At 35.1% G+C, this 13,896-nt stretch overlaps 1 protein-coding gene across 1 annotated transcript; it reads right to left on the bottom strand.

The window, feature by feature from the left end:
* Positions 1–3,281: 3,281 nt before the first annotated feature.
* Positions 3,282–12,373, bottom strand: LOC123551844 (uncharacterized). Its single transcript, XM_045341066.2, has 5 exons — positions 12,105–12,373; positions 7,708–7,793; positions 6,385–6,569; positions 5,254–5,377; positions 3,282–3,929 (listed from the first exon to the last, which is right to left on the bottom strand). The coding sequence occupies exons 1-5, from the start codon at positions 12,220–12,222 to the stop codon at positions 3,825–3,827; spliced, it is 618 nt and encodes a 205-aa protein (XP_045197001.2). The 5' UTR covers positions 12,223–12,373; the 3' UTR covers positions 3,282–3,824.
* Between the last annotated feature and the right edge of the window lie 1,523 nt (positions 12,374–13,896).

Genomic DNA, 13,896 nt, shown 5'->3' with positions numbered 1-13,896 from the left:
CTTCATGTATATATTTTAACATGGTAGTATTACTACAACTTTTAGTCGCTTTGAACTTGACGGCACATTCTGTTAAGTGTTTGTTTAGATAATATGTTAATGAATATGTGCTATTTATTTTCATTTATGTTGATTAAATGAATCTCTAAATGAGACCTCTTGTTGTCACTTTCTTGCCTTGGCAAAATGCTCATAGTGAACAAACAGTGTTTCCCTATAGCCTGTAGAAAAGGTACCATTTGGATCAAGGTCACCATTACTTAGTTCTGAGGTATGCTTTGCAATCTATATCAAAGTTTCAATATGGCCGACAATTTATCACTTACTTTTTTGTATGTAAAAGATTTGAAGGAGAGTGGTTCAGTATCTGGTAATTGACGTTTTTGTTTTAGTTCGCCAGAAGCTAAACTGATGTGATTACCCTACATATCTATTGTCTGTTGTTAGCAGTAAATGCTCCAGAGGCCTTAATTTAAGTCCCACTTAATGAAACTTGGCCAGAATGTTTGCTTCAGTAAAATATCGGGCCAGTTGAATTTATGTTTTATTTGGGATCACAAACTAACTACTAGGTCAAAACATTGTTAACAAGACCACGTTTTCTGAAACTTGTTCAGCATGTTTGTCTATAGAATCTAGCTCAAATTTGAAATTGGGTCAAACACTAGGTCAGATTATACTTTTTAGCACTGAAGACAGTGGCCACTTTTTATACCTAATCTGCATGAAACCAGGCTTGTGTTTTTCTTCATGGTGTTTAGATGAAATATAAAATTGGACTACTGTCACTGGGTCAAAATCTTAAAAAATCTTGTCAATGCTTTACAGACCATATACTTTCTTCGTAGAACCTTGTCAGAAGTATGTTCCTACCAAATTTTGATTCACGTGTGATGCCAGTCGCAAAGGGCCAAAAACTAGTTTACTAGATCAAAAGTTTACACTCCAGAAACAAGACGTTTTTCTTGATTTGTACAAAACCTAGTAGTTTGTCTTATTAAAGCTAATTCACCTTTGAAATTGGGTCATCTCGGATAAAAACGGTCACAGGGTCAAATTACAGAAAAATATTTTAAATAAGTTAAATCTTCTACTTAATCTACATGAGATGTAGTCAGAATGTTTGCTTTTACAATATGTCTAGGGTGAACTGAGTCACCTGGGGTCAAAAACTAAGTCACTGCGTTGAGTCATTGAAAACAACTATTAACACTGTAGAAACTTGATGTTTGACTTGTCCATCTAGAACTTTCTAAACTGGGGGGAGTGGGGCGGGGAGAGATAATCAGTTACATTGCCACAAACATTCAGATACAAGACAAAACTGTAATGTCACATGTAACCTCTACCTCAAAGGTCAAGGATAGTACTATCCTAGTTTCCAGATTAGTTATGTTTTGGTTTAGTGTACTAAATGAAATAAAGTTACAAAGGATGACTTTATTGACATTGCCTAGAAACAAATTTTGGACGTAATATAAGATTATAATGTAGCTGGTCTTTTTAAGGAGTTGACATTTGGATATCAGTTGATACTAACATGCTATCCTGATCATCCTCTGTCCATCTTCAACAATTTTACAGTTAACACTCTTAGAGATCACAATTTTGGCCCAATCTTAATGAAACATGGTCAGAATGTTACCGTCGGTAAAATGTCGAAGGAGATCATTACTTGGGTCAGAAATCAGGTGACTAGGTCAATTTGAAGGAAAACCTTGTTAACACTCTAGAGGCCACATTTTCTGCCTAATCTTCATAAAACTTTGTCAGAATTTTGTATCTATGAAGTCTAGGTCAATATTGAAACTCTAGGGGCAACATTTTCAACATTATTATCATAAATATTTGTTAGAATGTTTGTCTCTATGAAATATAGGATAACTTCAAAAACTGGATTACTCGAGTTCAAAAACTAGGTCACTGGGTCAATTCTTTTAAAACATTGTTAAGGCCTTAAAGGTCACATTTTCTACCTTTGTGAAGTATTTGTCTCTGAAATCTAGGTTAAGTTAAAACTGGTTTACCTAAAGCCAGAATCTAGGTCACAAGATCTATTATAAAAACAAGTTGTTAACACTCCAGAAGCCACATTTTCTATATGATTTTCTCACAACATTGCCAGACTGTTTGAACCTGTGAAATCTAGGTTAAATCAGAGAAATCTTATTAGTACTCTAGAAGCCACATTTTCTACTTTATCATCAAAAATCCTTTTCAGAATGTTTGTCTCAAGTTTAAAACTGTTATCTGGGCCTGGTTATTCGAAACTTTAACCGGCTGTTAAACTAACCGCCGGTTAAATTTTGATTCAGAATGCTGGACTTGGTGGGAAACTGTAGTATGATGTTTTGATTTTATTGTAAAGATTTTCCAGCGTTCATAATTCTTACCTCATACATTTGTTTTTCAAAGTCTTCTGAAATGCCGAAAAATAACCCTAAAAGTTAATCAACCGTTAGCTTAATCGCCTGTTAAAGTTTCGAACAACTGGGCCCAGGAGGTCTTAAAATACATCACTTGGTCAAATCATAGAAAACATTGTTTTTGAGCAGGCGCCAAATTTTCTGCTTGATCTTCATGAAACTTGGTTAGCCTGTTTAAATGTAAGATTTTTTTTAAAATTTGGTCACATGGGTGAAAAACTAGGTCACTAGATTAAATCATTAAAAGCAAATGGTCAATGGTCTGCCTGGTTCACATAAAACAAGTTCAGAATACCTGTCTCTATGAAATCTACTTTAAATAATATCACAGAAATTCTCATTCAGTGACCCTATACCAAGTTTGTTCAAGTTATTCCAGTTTATAGGAAAGATGTCCACCAGAGGGGATTGTAACTTTTTCGTATTGTATCCAGTATTTTCTCTCTATATATAGTGGATACTTTAAAAATCGTCTTGTCAGAAAGAGTGGCTCAATTTCAAAATAATTTCACATGCATGACCCTCTACCAAAATTGTTCATGCAATCTGTGAAAATCGGGTGAGCGATCTAGGACCGTCATTGCCCTCGTGTTTCATTCAATAATATTCCAGGCATTTCCTAAGTGGTTATTTTAATCACTACGTTTATACATTGCCTCACGACGCTACACCCATAGGGATCCGTTTGTTTTTTATGGATGATTTTTTTTTTCACATATAAGTTCTTGAACTTCATCTAAAAAACATTTTAAACAAAAAAAAATCACCTATATCCGTGACGGATCCCTATGGCTACACCATGCATCTATCTGGATTAACCATTGAAACGGATTAGTTTGTGTATACAACGCATCTGAAAATGTTCTACGTACGTGTGATTTATATAATATCTGTTGGTACTGAACTTTTTGTTCTTAAAATTGTTAAATACGTCAAATATTGAAAATACAGCAAACTGTTCCTACGCAATATTTTTTCTACAAGTTCACTCCACGAATAACAAAGGCATCCGACTCTTGTTATACTTTATTCACCAAAAGTGTGGTTTCTATGAGTACAAACACTTTGAAATATCAGCATAAACTTAAAACGTGTGTGGACAGGGTGCATTATGTAAATATTAGATATTTAATTCTTTAAAATATGCCTTTGTGTAAATGCACGAAAAAATATCTTAGCATGCATCAGTCTCTTGTTTTATTTGGCGACGTCCTTTCATGTCGCTGATTGATTATTACCTTGTTGTTATTTTCCGGTGCAGTTTTCAATCACATTACACGTTACAATGACTTTAAACAATGTTATGTACAAAAAATTAGTTAGATTAAACAGGTGCGTTGCAATTTGAAACTGTTTTATTCCCGTACTCCGCCCGCGGACTATGGTTTAAGTCGCATTTTACAATGATTGTATAAAACAGCAGGCCAGTCTTCTACCAGCGTTCCCCGTGCGTAAACTTTCCTCGTTAAGGCCACGCCCGAGATCATCCTCGCCCTCGTGCAACTACAATACACAAAGAGTATGCTTTAGACATAGTTTCATTGTTGTGTAATGTCTTTTGACGAGTTCTCACTTAAATGAGCTTGGAGTTAGCAGTAACAGCAGTATTACTGCTATTACTTCTACAACGTTATAGCAGTTATAGCAGTAATACTGCTGATACTGCTGTACTGCTGACTTCACGCCGGTCTTGGAGTCTACCATATGCATGCAACATTTTCTGAGTATTCGTGTCACGAAAGATCCATCCATACATGTACCACTAAAACAATACATGTACAGCCATTATCACCTTGTATATCTAGACATGACGTTCTTAGCAAGTAAATGACAACTCCCTTTCATGAAACAAAGGTGGAGGACAGATTATTTTAGGCGAATTGTTTGAAACATGTCAAATAGTCATGAAGGATATCCAACTTGCCAATAGTTCCGCCCCTTAACCTATGCACCCCAGTATAGTACGGAAATAGGTTGTTTGTATACGCAGCTGTCCATCATGTCAAATAAGCTGTACAAACAGTCGGGATGGACTACCATGCCCAGTGATCGAACTTGCGGACTCTTGATTTAGTGAGCCTTTGCCATGACTACCTAGACATCCGGACAGTGCTAATGAACAGTTGCTCTTTCTGGTTTGGTTGTATAAGGCAACACACATTAAATTGTCTTGCCTTTAGGTTATATAAGCAAGTTTTTTCTCTGCTAATTGATTATTATTACAAGTATGAACACATCTGTCGCACAGACCTTGAAGTAATTAAGTCATAAATTAGAGATTTATACACGTTCAGTTGTTCTAACATTCTAAAACATTGTCGTATATTAAAGTGTACAATGTATATCTATTTCCTTGACCAAACAAAAATTTGATAGATACCGATATCTGTAATATAAATCAGTCTGTAATCAGTGTGATGCCTCTGTTAAATTCATATTTCCGCTTTGTAAATTCAAATGAGCACGTTCAAGTTACATGTATTACCTGTTTGAGATTTTGGTTATAAATGGTTTAAGTGGTTACGAAATAAAGACAATACATACCACAATAGGTATAAAAGTTACTGGTCTTAAACAAAACATAACATATATCTGATAGAAATGTAGTGGGGAAAAGCGATTGCTTACCAATCCGATGTCATAAGGTTGACGAAGTCTTCAAAGCTTTTGCGCTAGACATTTATCTTTGGAAAAAGCAAAGCTTACAATTACCTATAGACGCACTGATGAAAATAGGTACATGGACTCCCTTACATATCCGAGAAAAATTGGAACGTTAAATTGTAACCGCAAAAAGTCAAGAAGAAATGTTCGTGAAAAGACTTACCACAACTCCGCGACGGAGAATTGACGTTCTACCCACAAGACTAGCTAAATTGTCAAATACTGCTCCCTGTATGTTACCATACGGGTCCTTTACTACGTTACCAAAGTCACCTACGTGACGCCGACTGAAATATTGAAATAAACTAGTCTATAAAGTAAACCTATACAAAGATGCTTTAGGTATTTGTCAATATTTCTTAGTTTTTAGCTCAATGGTAGGTTGGTTTTCAGTACCACATATGGTTCAATATAGTTAGGGTTAGGTTCTAGTCCATCATCATTGTCAGTGACACTGATCTTCTGACATAAGAAGAACGGGGCCTTGTAAGCGGGCGGTTAAGGTCGCTGAGTTTGAATCACTTGCCCCTCGCCACGGTTGGTTCGAAACCTCGCTTTGTGTGTATAATTCTTTCTTGTGCTGAAGCCATTCAGCTGGCCTGCAGAAGATTGGTAGTTCTACCCGTGTAACTCGTTCGTGTCGGAAATAATGCCCGGGGGTGCACCTGCAGTCTTCTCACATCATGGAAAGCGTGAAAGATGCCATATGACCTATTTATGTGTTTAGTGTGACGATACACCCAACAAAATTACTCTTCAGTATTTTCAAAGATAAGTGAGCACGGTTGTAATAAGAATGAACCGGTCTTTATCAAACTGACTGTCCAATGAATATATGCAAACCTGATCATGGTATTCTCGCGTACAGTAGAAAACTCCACTTGCGACTGAAGTAAATTAGTGTACACGTTCGAGATTATTTACATGTTAAAATTTCTCTCGAACAAGATTTACTTGAAAACAGACAAAGTTTGGCGTCTAAGGATGTATGTGAACAGTATTACATCCCTATTCTGTACATTGACTTACCTAGCAACCCTAGTTAGCAAAAACCTTGTAGAAGCAGGTCCTTTTCATTTTTTTTTTGTGTGAATTAGTCACATCAGAACAAAAATCTCTGAACACCAAGCAAATATAATATCCACTTGTGGTGTTGCTACACACCATTTTAAAGATATTGATCAAACTGCTATTACTGCGGTTAAAATGTCGACTGCAAAAACTTTCACTGCTCCGAATTAAATTCACAAATAGCATGTACATTTAAACAAAATGTTGAAAAATTATATCTTACTTTGACGGGTCCCTTTGAGAACCATGGGTCGTCCCATATGGATTAAAGTGCGGACCCATGGACTCGCAACCATTGGACATGTCTCCTGACTGGTGGATATGAAGTCCGTGATACGTCCAGTTTCCGTCCGCCGGCAAACCCGATATACTGATCTTTGTTTGTAAGGAGTAGTGTCCATAACATGTCTGAAATTTGCAGCGAGACAACAAATACAAGATTTAAGCACATGTATCTATTAACCCGGTGTTACAATATTTTTACTTCTGAAACTCATCGTTTGGTGTCAAACGTACACTTTTTCTGCCTTCCTTGATGTTTGTTACATGGTTAACTTTACTATAACCTACGTTTCTATGCAACCTTGGACATGAAATTACTTCAAACACTATTTACGAGTACATAATTACAATATACGGGGTGGAGCATTATGCGTGATACTCTGGGCGTATCTTCTTATATCAATTTGTTCGTGGTTTTGATTTAGATATTTTCCTGCAACAAGCATCTTTCTTGTAACTTTACAGATAATCTGATTTGTCGAAACAAATAGTATCGTATATGCATATATACAGCAACATACCAAACAACTTTTATTTCTATAGATAGAATCTCTTTGGGCTAGGTTAGTTGGTTCTCACCTTAGCTGTTTATTGCAATGACCTCCATATCATACGACAACAAAAAGATAACAGAAAATTATTGCTATACTGGTATTTCTTAAACACAAAAATTAATTGTTTTACCAATTTTTCCATTCAAAATTTAAAAGCGTTCGTAATGGGGTTCCGGAGGTAAACTGCGTTGAGCATAAAGATTTATCGGAAGTACGTATTCCTCCATGGTATATTTGTCAGTATTAAACGCAGATTTTTTTTTCCGCGGCGGCCCAGGTTCGATTACCAACTCGGGCATATTTTTTTTTTATTTGGCATTTTACTTGATTTGGCATTTTAAAGATTGCCCTCGTTTTTTTTCTTTCCTTTGCTCCGTAGATCTATTTTCCTTTTTTCCTTATTTTCTTTGCATTTTTTTTGTTGAAATCACATGAAAGACATATGCTTGACATTTAGATGGCATTTTCATAACGAAATGATAGCATTACCATTCATTTTAGCTGATATTACAGTGTGTGTGTTTGACTGAAAATATTTTCTTGCATCAAATATGACCCCAAACACTTAAATTCTGTTTAAACATGATGATACCGGATTTACAGGCATGCAGCCTCATTGGATCCATTATTGGCAAAAGGCAAAATCCGCTCCAGGCGAATATTACATTGCATATCAAGGTATTGTTATAATATTTCTATAATGCACTTACAATTCTTTGTGTGAACACGATAATGCCCGATATATCCGGATAGAGAGGTAGATTTGGATTAGCTGCTAGTCTGCATACCGCTTGCACTGAAATATAGCAACGTGAGCATGTGATATACGTATACAGTTTGTGTAATACTGGCAAATATTGTAACTGTATCACAAGAGGTCATTGGTTCTATATTCATTGCTACAACAAATGCAAGAGATCATGGACTCTGTATTCAATCCTGGAAAATGTTGAAATAGTATACAAGAAGTTATGGGCTCTAAAATCAATATGTGTTATTGAGATTTAATATGTTTAAACTAAGTCCCACAAAGAATCTGCAAAAATCTCAGATGGGACGATACATAGTTTGGTCTATTGTCCCTCGTACAAACAACTCACATTCTGATAGACATTGGCATATTGTCGCTAATCCTAGAAGTTTTCTTTGTTTTTTCCTAGGCTTATCGTCACACCGATACTATTATCATCAGTTACATTGCGACTTTACAGAATTGATGCTGGATGAAGACCTCATATGCTTATGCCTACGGGCACTATTTTAGGTACGGCCGGGCACGTGGGTACGAACCACTGAACTTCCGTAAACCAGCTGAGTGGCTTCCTCTAACGAAAAATTCTACATATAAATTGGTGTTTCGAACCGCGATCAGCGAGGTTTTTTTTTATTGTGCTGCTGAACGGTTCCCAGAAATAGGACAGTTTTCCATTTTCATAAATGACTGCTAAGTAATCCTGTGGCCCTATATTACATACGGGGTTACCATTATCTTGAAACAAAGTCTTTTTTCTATCAATAATCGAAACTTGATTTGGTCTACACTTCTCAAAGTTGGTACGATTGGTAATTTATTTTGGCATTGCAGTCAACAAGCAGAGTCTTAAACTTGTTAAGGAAGAAACTTTTTTTGGGTGGTCGGTAGACATAACATAATTGATAATTTCAAGTTGCCATCTGCAATCCATCTCTCGCCGACAGTTTTTTTCTTCCAGACCCCATTACCATTGGATTTGCATTTTTATCATTCATTTTTTACATGTTCACCTGGGGACATACTGAATAGCTGTGTTAAATAAGGTGTTACTGACATTACGCTAATTGAAATTTTCATGACAATAATTACTCATATAAAGTATTGTCAATTCACAACAAGAGACATATATATGCCAAGTTTTGTACTTAATGAAAATAATTGATTTAAACCACTTTGTCTGCAATAAATTATCGACAAATAATTTATCAATTCGACTTTAAATAAAACGTGCAGGTGATCTGATTTAGTAACTGCCAATTTTTTATTGGTTCATTGGAAACCGGCTTGTTCAAATCTTCTACAAGCTATAAATAAAGACGCTTAGAGAGACATTCTGATGAAAAATATCTCATTTACAGCAAAAGAAACTATCCAGTTTTTTGACTGGGATATTTTTTATTTAAAAACTTTAATTTATAAATCACTTGTGTTTTTCATATCACATTACACTTGAAGAACTTACGTGTAAATTTTTAAAACAATCAATCAACCGTGAAGTCAATAGTCCCAAAATGAATGTTTTGCACGAAATTTACATACGCCTGTAATTAACAATTTTCTTTGTGAAATTTTATTGTCATTGGAAATATTGATAATTGGCTCACTCGAAAAACAGCATAAAGTTTTAAAAATGTTGTTGGTTGCACCGCACGACTGAATCAAATTTAGCGCGAGTCCCCAATTGGGATGTTACAATGCAACTGACGCGCAAAAGATATAGTCTTTCAAACGTCTATTGTGGGACAACATACTTCATTGTTGATTGATTTTTAAAAATTTGTCACGTGAAGATCTTCAAGTGTAATTTTGGTATGAAGAAACAATTCAAATTTGAAAAATTAATTTTTTATTTCGAAATATACCAGTTATACATCTGGATAGTTTCTTTTGCTGTTCAGTATATATAAGGGAGCAAGGGACAGTAAATTTGAAAATTCCACAGAGTCTGCGTTGATAAATCATAAAAAATCCAATTTTGAGAAATGCCAAGGAAGAGTAGAGCGAATGTATTGCGTATACTTTGCAATTCATCATGTGACATTTTCAGCCTGCCGGGTCCGTTGTTTCTATGATAAAAAAATGGTTAAAATTCCGGTTTCAGGACACTAAATTTTGAGGCAATGCCCCATGTGGAAAGCTCCTCAGGTTTATTGCAAAGAACTTCGTAAAATGACCTTACATAAGTCACAGGCATTTGTATTACAGTCGGATTTGATGATATTTGCAGTATACTCGTAAATAAATAAAAAAAAAACAATAACAACAACTAAAAACTGCTTTTGAGAAAAATAACGGACCCAAAATATTCCATATTTGATCTTTGACCTCTTCATGCATCATTCACCTAGAACTGTTGCGTTCTGTACGTCATCCTTTTATAGCTAATATTTGTGGCAAGTAATTTGAAAATCCTTCTAGGGGGAGCAAAGAAAAACACAGCAGATACTTGACAGTTGTTCTTCTCACCCATTGACCTTTACTGTAATCAGACATGATCAGACGCTGCACGTTTTGTGCGTCGATGAGAGATGAAACAATCCCTATTGGAACTTTGATTTCACAGTGTGACCTTAACCTAGAAACAATATGATTTTGCAAGTTGCGTCATATAGCAAATTATTTGAAAGTCCTTATGGGGTGTGGGGTTGTGGTAAAACAATACAGAGCGAACACGATTTTGTGACAGACGGACAGACAAACAACAGGAGCAAAAATAATGTGTCTTCCCTAAAAACAAGTAACTAACTTGTAAATAAAAAAGAACGCAAAACATAATGGTTTTGAGAGTCCCAATGACACAAATTAAATCGAATTAAGCGGAATAGTCTGTTTAGCCTGAAATTCTGGTATGGTAGTTCGATCAAGGGCAAATAGTGCCATTTAATAAGTATTTAATTACGTGGCACCGAATTAGATTTTTTTCAACTGGTTTTCTTCAAGTTCATGTATCACAGACTATAAACAATGCACACAAGGTGATACGAATGTGTAGTGTATTAGGTAATAATGGTATCCCGCCCCCTGTATTTAAGTATATTATATATCATATCTAACGGCGGGCAGTTAAGATTGAGGTGTATATCATCGGAACACAGAAATTTTTGGTAAATGAATAACAACATCTTTACCAACAATCTAAATGTTAATTACATGTCCTACAGTACTGTCCAATACGACTGCATAATTATAACATTCTAAAAAAGTTGCCCTAACCCCCTTTAAAGGCACTGACTTACAGACTTTAGTTAAAAATGATCTTTCGTTAATATTGAAGATTGGACATATTATGAACATTAAAATATGAGTTTTTGGCTCCAAAAATGCCGAATTAAAAAAAAAATGCCCGCGTCAGGAATCGAACCCGGACCGCCCCAGCAATAAAAACTGTTCCTCTGTCTTTAGGAGGATAGTGTATTTCATAGATATTCATCACTAAGGCAGTTTACCTCTAGTAAAGCGTTACAAATGCTTTTCGTTCTTAATTGTATAAATTAGTAAAAATAACTAATTATCATGTTTTTCCAAAACATAATCTGTCAGTAATTAGGTTTCAAAGTATTCTTTAGAGATATAGCATTAATTTCCTGATACCTATTTTTGTTGTCTTACGATCTGGAGGCCAGTGCTTAAATGAAATCCATTTGAAAACGAAGTAAAAATAAACAATTTCCAACTAGTTATGTGAAATGGATCAAAATTAAGACATGCAACAGTTCTATGAAAATAGTGAGTTTTTGAAATCATTGAACTGTCCGTAAGTATGGCCCCTTTATGTAGTCCTTTTCCAGAATTCAATGTATACAGTATATTAGAAATTTGACAATTGTTTTATAGAATAATATACATGTTTTATAGATTCTTCTTCTCTTTCGTTCTTTGATTTGGTGTTGTTTGATTCTTTCTCTCAAATATGAAACCTAACAGTCCAAACTAAAGCTATGGCGACTTGTCATTTAAAGTTGAAGGCCAAGTTAAGCTTTTTGATGCAACATACAAAATGGATTTGACGCCCATATATATGCGCTGACCAGTGCACTGCTGTTACCCTTTTTTATTGTAAATAATAGTCTTTAAATTTCTCGTCCTTTTCTAATAATTGAATTGCTTAATAGGAAAACAAATTAAGTCGTGTTAGAATTAATCACACACCATAGACATATCTATAATATAATGACTGAATTAATTAATTAATTAATGAAAAGTAATAAGAAGAATAATAAGAATAAAAATGATATAAAAAATGATAAAAATAATCAGTATCTTCGTTTTAATTTTTATAAAATTTTAATTACAGTTTTGAAGTCGGAGGTAGAAAAATGAAAATCTTTTCAGTTTCAGCATTAATGGACTTACCCGGGCGTTCTACGCACCTATACCGGGACGGTAATTCCCATCCCCACTGACAATAGATATAGCCTGCAAGGGACAAAATTTGAAGTCCCGACAGCAACACAAAAACAGACGAAGCCATATTAGTCTATATCTCAAAATCCGTTTCATTCATGCACAATATTTTACCGCGCAATGCATGCTTTTATTTACCGAGCAAAATTAATAACAAATGTAAATCAAATTCTCAGGCCTATGAAGACAAATTGTTTAATCACCAATTACTTGCAACAGTCAACAGTCAGTGTCGATATTTAATGTTTGTTGTCAAGCAGGGCTGCCGAAGACATTAACTGCCGTTTGCATGGTTTGATACGACATGAGAAATCGGACAAAACATGTGGTACTTATCCGCTACTTTATATTTTCTTAAATGTAACACGTTCATTTTATGTTTTATTGTCATGTCTCACTTATTTAACGTTACTTCCGCATGACAGTGTTCCTTAGCCGAATAAAAAATTGTTTCTTGCCATGTGCATATAAATTGTGCGTTTGAGAGAATGAAAAGAGATAAATAAATGGTATAAACGAACGTATAAAACACACAAAAATGACAGAAAATAAAGCCTGGTACACCCACGCGTCATGAACCTGTCCGACGCTTTTTAACAGATTTTCTTCCTCATTTTTTGCGTTAATGGGAATACGGTCTTTCTGGCGGGGCACTGTGTATCTCACGATAAAACCACGTTCACACCCTTACGAAATGGTCAAAAAGCTGCGAACATGCAGCGAACAGGCTGCGAACATGCCGCAAACATACCTATTCGCAGGAAGTATTCGCGGAATATTCGCTGCTACCGCGATCATGCCGCGATTGCTTTGATACTAGTTCACGGGATATTCGCAGGAAGACCAATGATCGCGGCATGTTCGCGAGAAGAACTTAGAAGATTATAATCTTTTGGTAAACTGTTACTGAAGAGCTTTTATAAGAGCAGGTAATTGTAGATCAATTAATTTGTAACATTATCTGTAAGGTCACAGTATGAGTCTGATAAGTTAATTACAACCAGATATTCTGGACATGTTTAGAAGGAAATCTGTGTGCATTACAAACAGTTTTCATAAGTGATTCTTAGAGGCTGATAGGAATATATACTTTTTTGTAGTAAGTCAGAAAATTTATATTTAATAGCTATACTCATAAATCTCAATAAACATAAGGAATTTTGAAAATTAAATAGATATGCTTAACCTTTTGCAGAGCTGTATCAGATTATCTAATAAGAAATATAAAACTAGCTTATTTTGACAATTTCTAAGCTTCATAAGTCTGATAATTAACATGTAAAACTATGACAGATTTGTAGTGATACATATAACTTTTAAGCAGTGTGAAGAAAAAACATTGGGATGAAATGAATACGCACCCAAACACTGTTATTGAAATGACAAGTAACAGTTAAAATTCAAACATATTTTATCATTAAAACTTTGTTTAAAATGCTCCAAATATGATATGAAAAAGTTCAGACATTGACAATTTGAATTTGTTACCACCTCAGTGTTCAAATTTATTCAATAAATTTAGATCCCTGATTCCTATTTATTTGTTTTTGCACTTTTTCCGTGCATGCTTTTTTGTACACAATTTCTGTAGTGATGGTTTTTAACTAGTTCGCGGCAAGTTCGCAGCAACTAGTTCGCGGGATGCTCGCAGCAACTAGTTCGCGGGATGATCGCTGCAACTTGTTCGCGGAAAGTTCGCGGCAACTTGTTCGCGACAAAACTAATTTGCATGTGAAAAGTG

Source organism: Mercenaria mercenaria, chromosome 4, assembly GCF_021730395.1.
Source record: "Mercenaria mercenaria strain notata chromosome 4, MADL_Memer_1, whole genome shotgun sequence".
NCBI classification, from domain to species: Eukaryota; Metazoa; Mollusca; class Bivalvia; order Venerida; family Veneridae; genus Mercenaria; species Mercenaria mercenaria.
This window is presented reverse-complemented; position numbering and strand designations above follow the sequence as displayed.

Coding starts and splice junctions, on each gene's coding strand:
- LOC123551844 (XM_045341066.2), bottom strand. CDS start 12,222: ATGGCTTCGTCTGTTTTTGTGTTGCTGTCGGGACTTCAAATTTTGTCC. Junction 6,570..7,707: donor TCGTGTTCACACAAAGAATT/GTAAGTGCATTA, acceptor TGCAAATTTCAG/ACATGTTATGGACACTACTC. Junction 5,378..6,384: donor TCTCAAAGGGACCCGTCAAA/GTAAGATATAAT, acceptor TCAATATTTCAG/TCGGCGTCACGTAGGTGACT.